General features: G+C 45.7%; 1 protein-coding gene and 2 long non-coding RNA genes across 10 annotated transcripts in view; 2 read left to right on the forward strand and 1 right to left on the reverse strand.

Moving 5' to 3' along the window:
• The window catches only part of TTC7A (tetratricopeptide repeat domain 7A), a 115238-nt gene extending 115053 nt beyond the window's left edge, over positions 1 to 185 (reverse strand). Inside the window, exon 1 of the mRNA XM_040623505.1 lies at positions 2 to 185. Within this exon, the coding sequence (XP_040479439.1) occupies positions 2 to 185 (184 nt within the window). The remainder of the gene's footprint in view (position 1) is intronic.
• LOC103671238 lies at positions 18 to 12023 on the forward strand. 8 transcript variants are annotated; one of them, XR_005832991.1, is made up of 7 exons: positions 18 to 155; positions 1066 to 1174; positions 1501 to 1611; positions 3732 to 3777; positions 4907 to 5011; positions 11472 to 11637; positions 11773 to 12023. It is a non-coding gene; the product is annotated as an uncharacterized LOC103671238 (long non-coding RNA). The 8 variants fall into 8 exon arrangements; XR_005832992.1 differs by lacking the exon at positions 18 to 155 and adding an exon at positions 605 to 894; XR_005832987.1 differs by having other exon boundaries at positions 1066 to 1611.
• A 1283-nt stretch (positions 12024 to 13306) lies between these two features.
• LOC121101047 overlaps positions 13307 to 17503 on the forward strand; it is a 12972-nt gene continuing 8775 nt past the window's right edge. Inside the window, exon 1 of the long non-coding RNA XR_005832995.1 lies at positions 13307 to 14289. This is a non-coding gene — a long non-coding RNA (uncharacterized LOC121101047). The remainder of the gene's footprint in view (positions 14290 to 17503) is intronic.

Here is a 17503-nt window from a genome sequence, read left to right on the forward strand (position 1 = left end):
CCGGTGTCCAGAGAGGTGAACACGGCGCTCGGGCTGGTTCGCCGGTTGCCTCCGCCGCCGGGCACGACCAGCGTCTGCAGCTGCCGGACCAGCTCGGGCATGCGGTCCCAGTGGCCCTCGGCGCGGCAGCGCTCCAGCTCGCTCTCCATCTTCAGGTGGGCGCCGTGCGCGCCCTTCGCAGCCATCTTCGCGCGGGCGCTGTCATGGGAGGTGCGGCCGAGAAGTGGAGACCCGGCCGGGGGCGGCGTCCCGGCTGGGGCGCACACGCGGGCGGGGGCGGAGGGGGCGCGGGAGGCGGCCGGGGCCCCGGCGGCAGCGGGGGCCCTGTCGGCGGCGGGCGGGCGGCGGCAACAGCAGCAGCACCCAGCGCACCGCCCGGCGCCTCCGGGCTGGGGCTCCGGCTGCGCGGCCCAGACGCGTCCAGGAGCAGCCTCCGCCTCTGCTGCAGCAGCTCCTGGCGCTGCCGCCGCCGCCGCTGCTGCAGCTGCTGCCAGAGCCCCCGCCCCGGGCCCGGGCGCCGCCAGCTGCGGACCCGCCCCTGGCCGCGGCTCCACCTCCGCGGGGGCGTGGCGCGGCCTCGGCGAGCCGGGAGCGCGGGCGGCCAGCGCGGCCACAGCAGCCAGGCGCGCGATGAGCGCTCGCGGCCGCCCCGCCGCCAGCGCCAGGCCCCCACCGCCGCCGCAGGAGACTCGGCGCTCACTTTAATGCTGCGCGGGGCCCCCGCGCCCGGGGGCGCCTCGCTCCCCGCCCCCTCCCCATCCCATCGGGGCTCTTGGCCTGGGGACCCCCGGCCCCGACGCCCCGGTTTGTGTGGTGGCCTCGTCACCAGCGCTGCCCCCGGCACGTCACAAATCCGGGGAGAGGCCGGCCGGCGCGTCGCCCCTGCCTGCGAGAGTGAGCCTCCCCGGGAGCCGGCGCTGCTGGGACGCGCGGCAGTGCGCGCCACCCCCGGTGTGCTCGGGCCGGGGGCGGGGGATCGGGGCGGTGCGGAACAGGCCGGTTCGGAGCCCCTCGACGCTCCGGGCGCCTGCACTCCGAGAGACTTTTCATTTTCTTTTTTAACAGCGGAGTTCCTCTTTCCAGCCTGACTTGCCCGCACGACCTGGCTGGCCTGCCCTCTTTGGACTCCCGTTACCCTGGAGTTCTTAACCGTGTTAAGCTGTTTTCCAACTTGGTATTTCTTTCTTAATTCTGGTGTCTGAAGACTGTGATCAAAACTCACACGGCAGGGCTTAGCCTGGCGCTGTGGGGTACAAAGAAGTTCAAGGAATTACAGGGTGGCCTGAAGGAGAAGGGACTGGTTAGGGTGGCCCCGCCTCGGGGGCGGCTTGCAGTCCAGTGTGGGGATTGAGGCTATCATGCAAGAAATCACAGCGAGACCAAAAAACTCCCCTGTATGTGACAGAGTGCACAGCGCAGACCCAAGACTCCAACGGAAAGGTCAGGGCAAGCTTTTTAGTATAGACTCCGAAGAGTTAGGTGTCCACCTTCCTCCTCAAGGTGCAGGGCTTCGCCGCTGTCTGACACATGACCGTGGGAGGAAGCTTGGCCACTCTCGGTGTCAGGAGACTCCGCCGCTTCGCGCTTCTGGACAGCTGCAACTGTGGTAAGGTGTGTGTCAAGCAGAGCCAGGCTACCGGTGATTAGTTCCCCGGGCCCTTTGCTACCTGGGATTATCTGTTGAGGGCCAGTTTTCTGCTCCCCACCCCCACAAAGCCCTGGTGGATACCCTCCAATCCAGATTCCAAATGCAGCTTCATTCCTTGCTGGGGGACAGCGTTTCCTGATCTTTGCTGCTGAGCTGAGCACCTGGGGTCAATTCTGAACTCCCAGGGGCCAGGAAATAGAGGAAGGAAAATAGGGACAACTCTGGCAGTTGGAATTTAGGGCCGGTTTACTCCATTTACACAAACACAGCGCCTATTCCTGTCACCTCCTCTAAGTGGCATTTGGTTAGCCTTTGGCTGCCCTTGCTGGTCACCAGAAGCAGCTTTCAGTTGGAGAGAGCTGTGCATGCATGTCCTTTGGATGAGGGTTCCCTGAGAATACCCTGTGACCTTCCCCGGGGCTGACATGCCCCAGAGTCAGCCCTGGGGCAGGCAGGGGACAACGGAGTTGAGGGGGGGGAGGCAGCCCTGCTAGAAATAAGGAAACCTCCCCTCCTCCCTTTTTTCTCCCTGCCAACCCTGCCCCCGGGTTGCAGGACTCCAAGATTTGTGTGGGTATGGGGCATCGGAGAGAGGAATGCGATATAGTGGTTAGAACTTATAATGAGCTGGTCCTCAATACTGCAGCCACACTCCTGATCCCTTCGTGGTTCTTTTCCAGCAGAGATAAGCCCCGAGCCTGCTAGTGACCAGCATTTTTCAGGGGATTAAGAGAATGTAGGAATGAGAGCAAAGAGCAGCCATGTTTGTATTAGTAATATTTGCCAAAATAAAAGGCGTGTAGAAAGTGTGGTGGTGGTTTTTATTTTTAAATAATCTGAAATTTCTCAGATGAGAGTTTAGGACAAATTCTGATAAAGATTGTCGTCATTTGCTGGCCGGAAAATGCTGCTGAAATAACTTGCTGATCAGAAGCGGGGTTGATTACTTACCAGAGTGAGGGAGGGCACTGCCTGACAGTCTTAGCACCTCAGAGAAAGTATTGGAGTTCATGGGAGGTAAATCGACCTGCTAAGAAAGGTGTAATTTTAGGAAGCAACAAAGATGGTTCCGAATGAGGGACCAGCCAAGCAGACAGAAGACTCCACTAGTTTAGCTGGCTACCCCTGAACCACAAGTGAACCACAGCTGTCGCTGGACCACAAGTGAAGCTGTAGTAAGCTATTAGTCTCGATTCTCATGAAGTTAAGAAGGTACTTTTAGATGGAAGTCTATGGTATTTGGTTAGGCCCAGAATGGGAGGGTACTAAAGAGCTAATCTGAATTCAGAAAACGACTCTTCCTGTTCATGTTCCCAGGGAAAAGGTGTGGTTAGCAAGGACTTGGGTAGGTCGAATTAATGGCATGCAGATTTCAGAGAAGTTGGGAATGTTCTGCCTGCAGTGGCCCAAGGATCCTCATAATTGTCTTAGTTATTGGCCAGAAACCCTTTGCACAGCTCGTTGTCTGGAGCAAGGGATTTTCCTCCATGGGATGCCTTGTCTTGGGTAGGGTACTTCCTTGACAAATTGCCAACTCTTCTATGGAACCCTTAATGCCCTCTCTGAGCTAAGAGAGTAAGCAGTAGATGAATCAGCGTCGCAGCTCACCTCATCTTTGAACACAACAAAAGATTGTCCAACTACTGAGTAAGAATAGAATTACGGGGCAATGTAAGGCGCTTGAGGTTCTGGTTGAGGACTTGTGAAATGTAGGAGGGCACCTCAGTAAACTGAGGCATACTGGTCCAGGTACTATTGTTGATTTCCCCTCGAGAAGACAAGTATTAACTTTTAATTTAAAGAGACACCAAAGAGGGGCACCTGGCTTAGTGAGTGGAGCATGCGACTCTTGATCTTGGGGTTGTGAGTGTGAGCCCCATGTTGAGTGTAGAGATTACTTAAAATCCTTAAAATAAAATAAATAGACACCAAAGAAAGCACCGCATAGATCTACAACTGGAAAACACGTAATCTGTGTAGGCCTTGAAGATAGAATAGTATTTGAGTTTGATCTTAAATGGAAGCAGTGAGTGACTAATTCGTAGTCCTGCAGTCCTAAACGAGTCTATATTCCTGCCCACAGGGTTTTTCGACTGAGAGGATAGGAGTGTCACAAAGACTGGGACAAGGTATGAGCCTCCTTTCTCTTTAAGGCTTTTGAGTATTAGTTTTATTCCTTCTTATATCGCCTTGTTTTAGAGGCTATCTGCAGGTTTGGGTAGAGCTTGAACTTTGATGGGTTTAGCTCCAGTAGAGTCTCTGTAGAATTTTTGCCCATAAAAGATTTTCAATCTGCTTGATTTACACACAGAAGTACTCGTAGATCATTATTTGAATGAGCCAGATCTTACGAATAAGGAAGCACTCTGGGACCAAACCGGAAGGAAAGGACCATCAGGGAAAGCATTTAATATGGCAGTTCCATTCACACAGTAAATCCCTTGCTATTAAGCTAATGAGTGTGGTGTTCGTTGGTTAAAGGTTTGAGGCCGATGGTTATGGGCTGGGGCCTGGGGAGGCAGCTTGAGGATGAATGTGTGACTGGAGTAGCTCGAAGACTCCAAGGAAAGGGTTGTGTGCTAGTGGTCAGGTTTAAGATTGATATTTTTGTGCCCATATAAGTAAAACATTTGTAAGGTTGTCCTTTAATTTTTAGGGAAATGTTTCCTTGTGTGTTTAAGAGTAGGATGAGAAACTGAACACCTTCATTGATATCTTCATTGTTCATTTCTTAGTTCTAGAACTCTTGCAAAATATTCAGCAGGGTTTTGGAGGTCTGGCCTTGAGGCTCTTTCCCATTCTACTTTTTGCTTGCACAGTATTGCTCCTCTATTTCTGGTTCAAGGCCATTCACAAAAAGATAAGAGAGCGAGCCAGGGTCAGGTCTGCTTCAGGATCAACTCTTGCATGCTGTCCATAGGTATTAACCTACACCTGAGGTCTCCATCAGACTTCTCCTTTTTTGGCTTGAAAAACTGAACCAGAGCACAATCTATTTTCACAGGAAAGACAAAGGATAGCCTCCAAAGACGCCGACCAACTGTGTAGCTTTTCTAAACTCCTTTGCTTCCCTGTGCAATTGACAGCTTTTTAAGTCACCATTGGGGGGGTGTTTCCATTCTGACTTTTTCATTGAACTTCTTGCATTTGAAGTTCCTACTCACATAGGAATGCATTGGAGTATATGTGGCTGCTCTGGGCTATAAGTTCCTCAAATGATTCTAAATTCCTCTGCAATATTTTCTCTCTGTTGTCTAGGCCCTGCAGAGTCTCTGGCGATAGCTTTCAGCTGAGAATGAAATCAGAGCTTAAAATCCACCATAAGAGGTTTTCTCTGTTCCGCAGGGGGTTTACTTTAAAGAGGTAAGTGAGCTTTGGGGTACCTGGCTGGCCAGGAAGGAGGGGGAGTGGGTCAGGGGAAGAGATAGAGGGGTAGCAGGAGATGGAGAAGCATAGCATGGGGGAAGAGGAGAGTAGGCTTGAGTTGTGGTTTGGGGGGAATCTAAAAGATTTAACTTGTTCACATTTTTCTTTTGCTTTGGCCAAGCAATCCATTAAGAGCAATCCAGTTTCTTTTGGATGCTTCCTCGTGCTATGGGTACTTGGAATTATGTTGCCTTTACATTCTAAGGCATCTCTCAAATAAATAACTTAGTTCATATCAAAACTTCCTGGTGGTGGCCACTGTGATTCTAAATTATCCTTGGTGACATGATGCTATTTGGAAAGATCAGTGCATATATTTGGGTATAGCATGAATACACATAAGAAGCAAAAGTCTGGCCTGAGGAAGGCATGGACTGAGGTTTGCACTGAGGCAGAGCCCTGAGAGCCTGGAAATGGTCAGTCAAGAGTTGCTTGTGCATTCTGTGGGCTTAAGGCCCCCAGCCTCACACTAGACCTTATCCAACCTCAACTCCGACGAATTTATACTTCCCAGCAGATAGAATGTGTGGAGAGATCTTCGCTGAACCTCAAAACAAGTCTGAGGAGAGTTCTCGTAAGTGGCCTAAGACAAGATTTGTCCCTGGGCCAGGTTAGGGACATACTTATTGGGACCCATATCGGTCCTTGCCACTGTCAACTGGCTTTTACAGATGCACAACAAAAATGAGCAGGATGGAAATAGACAAGGAGTAGTATTGTTCCTAATAAGGCAGATACCAACCAAGGGGGAGAAAAGATTTTCAAATATGGTCAGATAATCCAAGGATTCCTGGAAGGGGTTTCTTATTAGTGGAGACAAATAGACCCTGTATTTCGGGAGCTCGGGCTCAAGACTTACATCTCTCACTGCCGTGGTCTAAAGACTCCTGAGGGGCCTGAGGGCCTCAGAGGAGCATCCTTTCTGAGTCAGGGTCTTGACCGCAGTGGCGAGGAGGTCTCAGCAGGCCTCATAATCGAATGCTGCTCCCTGAAAACAGTGTCAAAACAACTTTGTGAGAGAGCAAAGCCGCGTGTGTTCTGATCGCAGGAAGGGAAAACACAACTGTGCAGAGTCATAGTAGCTTCTGTGCTGGGGGGGCCACATCGGGATATTTATGAAGTGTTGGGTCTATTTTAAGGCGGCTTTTCCAATGAGGAGCTTGGGTAGGACTGGGCAAGAGTCACGATACAATAGCTGAGTGAGGGTTTTAGGCAACGGTTTCCAAGAGTCTTAGAGAATAAACAGTGGTTAGATGCAGTCTATTGAAAAGTTGCAAAATTCATTGAAAAGGTTACTTCTTGGGGCGCCTGGGTGGCTTAGTCGGTTAAGGGTCTGCCTTTGACTCAGGTCATGATCCCAGGATCCTCTTGCTTAGCATAGAGCCTGCTTCTCCTTTGCCCTCTGCTCCTCCACCCTGCTTGCTCTCTCCTGCTCTCTCTCTCAAATAAATAAATAAAATCGTAAAAAGAAAAGAAAAGGTTACTTCTTGAGGGGCAGCTGGTTGGCTCAGCTGGTAGAATGTGCAACTCTTGATCTTGGGGTCCTGAGTTCAAGGCCCACATTGGGTGTAGAGATTACTTTAAAAAAAAGGTTACTTCTTGAAATTTCTGCAAAAAACAGTAGTTGTTTACAACTTTAATCGTCCTAGGCAAGAGTTTCCTATACTTGAAAACTCATGTCAACGTCAGCAGTAAGCTGAGTGCACGTGGTTTGGATTCTTCCTGTGTACTGATGCAGAGAAGTATTATGTGTGATTATTACCACGTCTCCTTACCCCATCAAATCACTGATTTCTACTCGTGACAGTGCGGGGAGTAATTAGGCCCTCCAGAGGTGGAGACATCCCCTCCCTGCCTCTACTCCCCTCTTCTCTCGCACTCTTGTATTTGCTCTTCGGGGGGCCCCCCAGAGCCCTGTGTTCCCAACAGTAACCCTGAAAACCCTGAATTTGCTTATAATTAAACCTTTTCTTCATAGCTAACAGTGCTTTCATGCACTCAGATCATCCGTGTGTGTGATACAGAGCCTGCCCTGTCTTCTGTGGTCACGTGGCCCACAGTCCTTACATTTGGAAATCAACTTCACTTATGATGGTGTTGGTTGGCTCATAGCATTTTGGACCCATGCTGTCTCGTGTCTTAACGATTAGTGCCCGAGACTGGCCAGCCGAGCCAGCCCTCCTAGAATGTTGCCATGAAAACTCTACTGGCTGTATATGGTCAGTCTTTCCCTTTAACAGCTGCCAGAAAAACTGCAGGGAATCATCAGGTGAGGGATAAGGCCCTTATAATAAGGCGAGCTTCAAAACCACGAATTCTTTATGCTCTGGCATAGGGGGCACTCAGTAATGATTTGTTATGTTAACTTTAAAACCCTAGAATATTAAAAAGTTTTCTCAGGCCTGGGAGATGAGAGCTCTGGGATGTTTTCTATCCCCACCCCTCCTCCATTTCATGATTGAGATACTACTAGCACCTTCTCCGTGCACTTCTCCCATCACCTGGGTCCCTTCTGTTCCCTGGGGCCCCAGGTAACTCCTGCTTCCCCTCGGTGCCTTCTGTGTCCTCTTGCAGGACTGCCACGATGGTACCCACCCCAGAGTGGGGGCCTACACTTTCTCCTAGCCTTTGCCAGTGCTGGTTCTCTGCCCAGATACTGCGATCCTAGAAGAGAGAAGTCAGGCCAACCCAGAAGCTCTCAGAGCCTCGGAGCCTTTCAGCTCTTGTTAGCTGGGCTGATTTTAAGCTCCACCCCTCCTAAGGGCAACCTGAGTGTCTGCCCTTCAATGATGATAGCAGTTTTAGGCCTTAAAATGTAGCTTTGCTCTATACTTTTCAAATCCTTCTTTTCTTCATTAAGATTTTTTTTTTTATAGTAATCTCTGTGCTCGACCTCGGACTCAAACTCACAACCCTGAAATCAGGAGTCGCTTGCTCTATGTACTGAGCCAACCAGGTGCCCCCTTTCTTTCTTTTCTACCTTTTTAAAAACATTTTTGTTGTGAAAAATAACACAATTCAAGGAAAGTACATAAAACATAATTATTATGAAGCGCTTTTCTTAACTACCACCTAGAAAAAAGTAAGGTTTTACCAGCATCCCGGAAGCCCCCAGTATATCCCTTCCCAAATACAACCCTGTTCTTTCTAAACGTAACTGCTGGCTTTTTATGGTAATTACTCCATTGCTTTCTTTGGTAATTACTTTTGCTCTTTTATGGTAATTGCTTTCATTGCTTACTCCCAACTTCCCTCTTCCCTCCCTTCCTCTCTCCCTTTCTTTCTTCCTTTCCTTTCCTTTCCTTTCCTTTCCTTTCTTTTCCTTTCCTTTCCTATTGAAGTATAATGATGTGTAGCATGATTTTTCTGCAACCTCTGATAAAGGATATCTGATTTAGAAAGATTCTTTTTTTTTTTTAAGAAAGATGCTTTTAATCCTAGTTTGTTGTAAAGCTGTTTTGTTTTCTTTTTTTTTTTTTTTAAGATTATTTATTTATTTATTTATTTGACAGAGACAGCCAGTGAGAGAGGGAACGCAAGCAGGGGGAGTGGGAGAGGAAGAAGCAGGGTCCTAGTGGAGGAGCCTGATGTGGGGCTCGATCCCAGAACGCTGGGGTCACGCCCTGAGCCTAAGGCAGACGCTTAAGGACTGCGCCACCCAGGCGCCCCTGTTTTCTTTTTTAATAATGATCGGAGTTGAATTTTATGAATTTTTTTCCTATTTATTGAGCAGTCATATGATTTTTCTCCTTCAAATTTACTTATCTGGTGAGCTATTTTGATTTTCCAATGTTGAAGCATCCTTGTGTTTCTAGAATAAGATCAACTTTGTTGTATCTGTTTCCTGTTGCTTCTGTAACAAATTCCCAAATACATAGTAGCCTAAAATACCACACCTTTAATATCTTACAATTCTTGAGGTCAGAAATCCAAAGTGGGTCTTGTGGGCTAAATCAAGGTGTTGGCAGAGCTGTAGTTCTTCTGGAGGTTTTAGGGGAGAATATGTTTCCTTGCCTTTTCCAATTTCTAGAGGCTGGCTGCATTCCTTGGCTGGTGGTCCCTTCCTCCATCTTCAAAGCCCGTGGCTCCAATCTCCACTTCCATGGGCACATCTTCTCTCCGACTCTGACCCTCCTGCTTCCCTCTTATGAGGACTCTTGTGATGACAATGGGCTCACAGGATAATCCAGGATAATCTGCCCATATCAGGGGCCTTAATTCAGTTACCTTTGCAAAGACCCTTTTGCCATGTAAGATGACATATTCACAGGTTTTGAGGATTAGGATATAAACATCTTTGGGAGCCATTATACTGTCTGCCACATTGGTTATAATGTATTTTCCTTTTTATATGTTGCTTGATACAATATTTTATTTAGGATTTTTGTATGTATGTTCATGAGTGAGATTTGGCTAAATTTTCTCTTCTGAAACTATCTTCATTGGCTTTTGGTATCATAAACTACCTGTATAAATGAATTGGAGTGTATACCATTTTTTTCTATTCTCCAAAGCATTTGTATACAGTATGCATTATTTTTCCCTTAGCTATTCAAAGTTTTTAAAGTACTGATTCAATTTAATTAAAAATTATAGGACTTGAAATTTCTATTTCTTCCTAGATCAATTTTCAATAAGTTGTATTTTTCTAGGACTATGTTCATTTCATCTAACTTCTCGTATTTTAAGCATAAATTATTTATAAAATCCTCTTATTATCTTTTTAGTGTTTATAGAATGTATAGTGATACCTGCTTTTTTCATTTCTGGCATTGGTTATTTGTGCATTCTCTCTTTTTAATTTTTTCTCTCTTTTTAATTTTCTTGATAATTTCTAAGGATTTATCAGTTTTATTGGTCTTTTCAAAGACCCAACTTTTGGTTTTGTTGATCTCTATGGCACACTCCTTTCCGTTTCTTTATTGCTGTTATCCTTATTATTTCATTTGTTTTTCTGTATTTGGGTTTCTTTTGTACTTCTTTTTTTGTTAAGATTTATTAATTTATTAGGGTGACAGAGAGATGGGGGCAGCGGGCAGAGGGAGAGGGGAGAGAGAATGCTAAGCAGACTCCACGCTGAGTGCAGATCTCCGATGTAGGGCTTGATCTCATGACCCTGAGATCACGACCTGAGCCAAAACCAAGAGTCAGATGCTTAACCAATTGTGCCACGCAGGTGCCCCTTCTTTTGGACTTCTATAAGGGTCAGAATAGGTTAGGTTATGTTGCAATAGCAAACAATCCAGAAAAAAATGTCTCAGGGATTTTTACAGCATAGTTTCTCATTCTGCCTGTTCCATCCAGGTTGGCTGGCTTCTTCTCCGCATTGTCTTTACCCTGGGGCTTGAGCTGGTAGAACAGCCACTGTCTAGAACACTGACAGTCATCATGGCAGAGGGAAAAGAGACAGTATGGGGAACTAGATGTTGAATCTTAAAACTTCTGTCTAGATGTGACACATCACAGTCCCGTATACATTCCATTGACTAGAGCAAGAAATAGGGCTAAGCCTGATGTTGCTGCCCAGAGTTGGGTTAGTAAATCTTTGTGAATAATAATATAGTATCCCATATCTTCTTTTTCTAACTTCTTGAGATTGAATCTTAGCTCATGAATTTTTGATCTTTTTACTTTGTAATATATATGCACTTAAGGCTATAAATTTCCCTTTGTCACCTATATCCCATGGGAATTGATGCATTAAAAGCTTTGTTAACATTCAGTTCAAAATATTTTCTAATTTCCTTTGTGATACTTTATTTGACCTATGTGTTATTTAGAAGTGTTTCTTAATTTCCAAATAAATATGGAGTTTTCTAAGTTGTTTTTTTTTTTCTTGTTGTAATTTCATTGTATCAGAGAATATACTTTATATAATTTTAAGTCTTAGACTTCTTTTAGACCTCACTTTCAACCACATGATCTTGGAAAGAGGACCTCAAGCCTCAGATGAGACCCCAGCCCTACCCAAAACCTTGATTTCGGCCTTGTGAGACTCTGAGTAATGAGCCTGATTGGTCCTTACCTGGACTTCTGATTTACAGAACTGAGAGAAAATAAATGGGTATTATTGTAAGCTGCTAAATTTGTAGTAACTTATTACATAGGAATAGAAAACTAATAACAATGTTTCTGCTAGTGGATAGACCACTCTTTTTTTTTTTAGTCCCAAAATTTCTTCTCGTGTTTACACGTGAAGGAGATTTTAGCTGGATGTAGAATTTCAGACTAGCAGTTTACTTTTAGCATTTCAGGGTACTGTACTGTTTTCTGGTTTCCACTGTTGCTGTTGAGAAATCAGTTATCTGTCTAGCTGTTGCACCTTTGAAAACAATCTTTTCCCCCCCTGCCTGTCTTTAATTTTTTTCTTTTTCGTTTTTGTTTTTGTTTTCTGCAGATTTATTTCAATGTACCAAGAATAGATTTCTTATAATTAGTTATGCTTGGGATTTGTTGTGCTTTGTGATTCTGAACTCTCTTCATCAGTTGTGGAAAATGATTTTATCTCTTCAAATATTGTCTCAGCTCATTCTCTCTTCTCCTGGGACTCCAACTGGATAAAAGTAAGATCCTCTCACTATATTCTCTGTACCTCTTACCCTTGTTTTTGGATTTTCTATGTTGTCTCTATTTTAGAAGGTTTCCTCTGCCATATTTTCTTTTTTAATTTTTTTTTAAGATTGATTTGTTTATTTTAGAGCAAGAGCGTGCAAGCAGGAAGAGGGACAGAAGGAGAGGAAGCGATTCCTCAAGCAGACTCCCCACTGAGCACGGAGCCTGATGCCAGCTGCCGGATCGATCCCAGAATCCTGCGATCGTGACATGACCAGAAATTGAGAGTCACCCAGGCGCCCCATCCTCTGCCATATTTTCTAATCCATTGACTCTGTCTTTTCATGCATCTAAACTGTTGAACCCATCTCTTGAGTTTTTAATATCTCTGACTAGATTTCTCTAGTTCAATTTGATTCAATGGAGTTCAACTCCATTCAAGTTCTATTTGATTCTTTATGTAATCTGCCTTTTTATCACTGAGCGAAGTCTTCCTTGACTTCCCACATCCTCACCACAGACCTGTTCGCATGCCCCCACCACCATGTGCTCCCATGGCAACCTGGGCTCTAACAGGCACTTGCTATACTCTCTTACGTTCTCTCCCCATCTAAACTTTAAGTATCTTGAGGATGGTGGATATCACTTACTCTGTATCTCCAGCATTTAACCCTGTGCCTGAATAATAGCAGTCACTCAGTTATGTGTGGTGAACTCTAACTAAAACAAGCTCCCTGGCCACCTGACACTGCCCCACTCTGACAAGATGGAAAACCTTCGGGAAAGTCTCCAAAACTCACAACTGTTCATTGTGCGAGGAGATTCTCCTATAGAGGGAATGCTAAGAGATGCTCATTTCTGCATCCAGGCTGATGAGGGGGAAAAGCAGAAAGCAAAACAGATTCAGAAATAAGAGGATGGGGAGACCTTAGGCGAGTAAGTCTCTGAGAATGAGCGCAAGTTACTGGGCAAGCTCAACTTTTCCAGGCTGTGGAATTGGCTGGGTCTAATGCCATTACACCCAGACCTCCAAGGAATGAGGGGCTCCTAGCCAACATCTGGGTGGCACTGCTATAGTGTATCTAGAAACTCAAGGCAGAGTGGCTTTTAAAAAAGGAGCGTAGTACAACCAGTATGCTGAAGATGCAGGACTTATGGGTTGTATCCACCAAAGCCACTTCGTTTTTGTCTTCCACTGCTTTTAATCCCTTCCAATGGCGGTTAGGATGGTCTTTTCCAAGACTGTATATAAAAATCCTGCCAACTTCATAAATTTTTCTCGGCACCCTTAGGTAAACGTCCAGGGGTCACTTTAAGTTATAAATGCTGGCTTAATTAAATAATTACAAGGGTCCAGCCCAACATACTAATCAATATTTAAATCTTCATTTAAAGATAAGATTTCTCTCTTACTCCCCCAAAGCTAGGGCCCATGGCAGGTGGGCTGTGGGCATCATGGGAGGGAGTTGTGTTTAGCTCCTTCTCTTTCTTATCACTTCTTCCTCCTCTTGCTGCTGTTTCTGCCTTTTTTTTTTTTAAGACTTTATTTATTTGAGAGAGGGAGAGTGAGTGAGGGAGAAAGAAAGCACCAACAGAGGGAGAGGGAGAAGCAGGCTCCCCACAGAGCAGGGAGCCCGATGCTATGCAATGCGGAGTTTAATCCTAGGGCCCTGGGATCATGACCTGAGCCAAAGGCAGATACTTAACCAACTGAGCCACCCAGGCGCCCCTGTTTCTGGCCTTTAAGGTTGAAGTGGGGAAAGGAGGAGAGGGAAGGGGAATAGTTTTGGCTTTGTGGGCCCTATACCTGGGGACCCAGAGGCCATGGGTCCCCTGGCAGATATTTACAACTGATCTTGGAGGTTACCCTGAGGTCCTGGGAGACTCCCTTGCTGGGCTCCTCTGATTCAGTTCCTTCTCCTTTAGCAGGGGCCCCCTGCCCCCTGCTCCCTACAGCCTTAGCTGTGGCACTTGTCACCCAGCCTTTCACTGCTGGGGCCCCCTTGTCCTCACTGGCCACTCTTAGTTGGGCTCTGCCTTCTCCTCAGCTGGTCCCCAGGACTTGTGTCTCATTTGACCTCTACCCAGAGGGCTGAGCAGTTTTCACCCAGGCCCTTTTCTCTCAGCCAAGGCTGCTTAGCCTTCCAGAACCAGCCTGTCCTGGGCCATTGTCTATGCACTGCCCTATTGTCTACGTACTGCCCTTCCGCAGCACACTCAAGCTGCTGGAGTGATCCATCCCCTTGAAGCCTCTCTCACTAGACTGGAGGGGAGGGAGCAGGTGACCCCACACATTTTCCCAGGGAAGTCCTCCTCACAAAATCCTCCCTGAATCTCCCCTCTTCTAACTCTCTTATTTCCTCCCTCTGGGTGAGGGATTCCCTAGCTCAAGGACCAAGACACCGTTAACCAGATTTTGAAGATTGCCTTTGAAATCCATGTGGTCTGCTCACACCTTGCTTTGATGCTTTGATGTTTTGATGCATTTCAATCAAAACCCCATTTAACATCCTGTTGGACTCGGTTTTTATCAGAATGAAACATCATTATTTTTTTTTCTGATCATGAAATTAAGGCATGCTTCTTATAAAATCAAGCCAAAACATAAATGTAAAAGACAGTGGTAGCCCAGTGCAATTTTTCCTCCCAGAGATAACTCAAGGGTAAGACTCTGCTTTATACCTTCCCAGACTTTTTTCTTTGACATACTTGCACTTTGATTTTATTTTATTTTTTTAAAAAGATTCTATTTATTTGTTTGAGAGAGAGAGCACAAGTGGGGAGGGGAGCAGAGGAAGAGGGGCAGAGAGAAGCAGACTCCCCACTGGGCAGGGAGCCCAATGCAGGGCTTGATCCCAGGACCCTGGGATCATGACCTGAGCTGAAGGCAGATGCTTAACTGACTGAGCCATCCAGGTGCCCTTGCACTTTTATTTTAATAGTGGAAATGGGATTGTACCATATATGAACTCCAGAGAGCCTTTTCCCTACTGTCGTAGGATATGTAAGCCCTTCCATCCCCTACGTACCTAAACCTATGATGAAGTAGAAGAATTGATGAGAGCCTGGGCAATTACCTTGCTAGACTGAGTATCTAAATGGTTAGTTTGTATATTGAATTAAACTGGGTTTTAGTTGCATGGACTAAATTGAGTTTCCTCTCACTTCCTATCAAGATGGGTGCTCTGGAGGAAGTAAGATCAGTCATAGATAATTAAAGGGCTATATTTATTTCACACGAGGGGTACTGTGTACATTTTCAACTCCACACTACAAATGAAATTGATAGGTTGGAGGGCTGTGTACCTTTTCAAGGCTTTTGATCTGCATTTCCACGGTGCATCAGAGGACATTTTTCCCTATATCTATTTTCATAGCACTGGATATTTACATTTTGTCTCGTAGGCCAGAAATAATAATTAAGCCTTTCCTTGTTTTTTAATAAGTTTGAGCAAATTTTGCATTAGGATAGGACACTTACTTGTCACTACGGCACCCTTTGCCCAAGTGTCCATTTTGATATCCCAATCAAATCTTAGTAAGTTTTGCCCGGGCTCAGGTTTTAAAGAACCAAGGCTAAAATAACAGCCTCCAGAATGAACTGAAAGAGATCTATCTCTTCCCCGGGCCCCAGGGCATAGTTGGCCCTAGGGGAGGAAAGGTGGAAGGAGATACTGCCCAAGGGACTCCTGGAGGCCATCATCTGGGCTGCCTTAGGCATGATCTGTCACCTTCCCTGTGTTCACAGAATCTAGTTCACTCCCTCATACCCCCAAAGCCTCATTGCATGCCCTATCCCTGTAGACACTAGTGACCACAGACCAAAGCTCTTGCCCCAAGGAAGGCCAGGGTCCCCATGGACCAATTAATTAGCTGTTACAGGTGGCTTGGCATGAAAAGATGGGCTCAACCAGAGTCTTCTTTCTGGGGATTTCAACTAAGAAACTTGGAAAGAATGTGCGTGTAAGCAGTGGGAATAAAGTTGTAAAGAAAACACGATAATGAGTGGAGCGCTGGGCAAGCCCAAGCCAGGCTGAGTCAGCGGAGAAAGATGCGCCTAGTCAAGGAGCTGTTCCCCTAGACACAGGGACCTCTCCCAGTGAGCGCTGCTGGCCTCCTGCAGCTAGGGGTGCAGCCCTCCCCCCTCCATGCCTGGCTCTGAGAGCCTGCAGCACATCAGCTCTGCCCCACACCTCCATTCACCTTGTACACAGCACCAGCAGTCACACAGGTGTTGTGAACACCTACCGCAGTTTATTGCTGCAGATAGAAGATGTTCCTGATAGACTCTGAATTGGGCTTTTCAAGCCACTCAGCACATCAGGGGGAACGTTTTGATTATAAAGGATAAAGGGTATGTGAGCTTTTTCAGAAACATTTAGAGCAGATATGGAGGAGATTCATATGGACCTTGTGAGAAAAACAAGACGAAGTGTTTTACACTCAAGTCTCTCATTGAACTTGGATGGAAGAGGATTGTTTGCTTTAGGCCTCATCTTGGCAATCCTGGTAATATATTATTATTAGTAATATATTATTATTATATATAATAATATATCTAAAATGACCCACTTTATCCTCCACTTCCTCTGTTCTACCTCCATACAGTAAAGGATGAGCCATCAATCAGTGTGGAGAGGTTCGTTTAAATACTCTGGGAGGTTCTGCGAATATATAGCAGTTACCAAAATAAAATATTCTTCCAGAAGGATCCATTTCTATCATTAAAAGTCTACCCTTTTATCTATCAAAAGAAGTCCCTTTTCATTTTAATTTTCTCCATGTCAGACGTGGTCTTCGAGTGTACCATGGACCCTGAGAACCCTTCTCCTAATCACTTACAAAGAATAATGAACCACTTGATGACTAAGCAAAGGATTTGAGCTAATTCTTGGAGTAAACACTGGCTACAAAAGCTCCGGAAAGATTAACTACCTCTGTTCGTACAGGGACTATGGCACTGAAAAGCAAAATGCCAATTAAAGTTTTATAAATTAAATCTTATTAGGAGGGCAGAAATGATCACCATGGAAAATATCCTCTATGTGAAGAGACTTTTATAATGTGAGTAGCTAGATGGAGTCTATGGTTTATTGAGTGTGTTTAGCTAATGGCCTGTATGGATTCCAATTTCATGAGTCAACACCGGTCACTCAGCCCAGCTCCCACCTGACTCCCCTACCAGTCAGGTTCACGTTCATTCATCTCCGAACTCAGTTTTAACATTGTCTATGTCTTACAGTTCAGCTCTTTTCACTTTCCAGATTTAATTCCTGCAAGGCTTTTTTTTTTCTTAAGGAGGTGCAGTACTCAATACTTTTTAAAACGCCTCTCTTGCCTCTTCCCTTCTTTTCTGTTATTGTAATCTTCAGTGTATTTGTAATAATCAGAATTCAAGATACAGACACTCAGAAGGTGTAGGTGGCCCTAATGGATGAGTGAATGAATTCATTAAACAATTCATTCACTCATCCATCCCTTCATTTATTGTTAATTCAAACTGAGGTTAGATGTTGGGTAGAGAAGGGAAAACAATTAGTAATGCTGCTTAGAGAAGAGCAAAACATAATGGTGGGGGGCTGGGGGGAAGATGGGAGGGAAGTTGGGAACAGGTTTGTGAATTGCCTTTTTCTGTCATTCATACTACATTTATATATGAATATATTCCACACATGCTCTCTTTCTTTGAACACATCTTGAAATCATGGCAAAATAAATTAAGCTTTTTTTTTTTAAATTAAGCTTTCAGTTGATTGGAGAGCTAAGTTTGCAGAAGGTAGGGAACATTCTCAGTGGTCAAAAATTAAGATGGAACTCAGTTGAGGGGAGGGATGGAGGGAATGTTGGATGATCTGATGTCGAGCCCCCCCCCCCCCC

Source organism: Ursus maritimus, unplaced genomic scaffold (genome assembly GCF_017311325.1).
Source record: "Ursus maritimus isolate PB19 unplaced genomic scaffold, ASM1731132v1 scaffold_6, whole genome shotgun sequence".
NCBI lineage: Eukaryota > Metazoa > Chordata > Mammalia > Carnivora > Ursidae > Ursus > Ursus maritimus.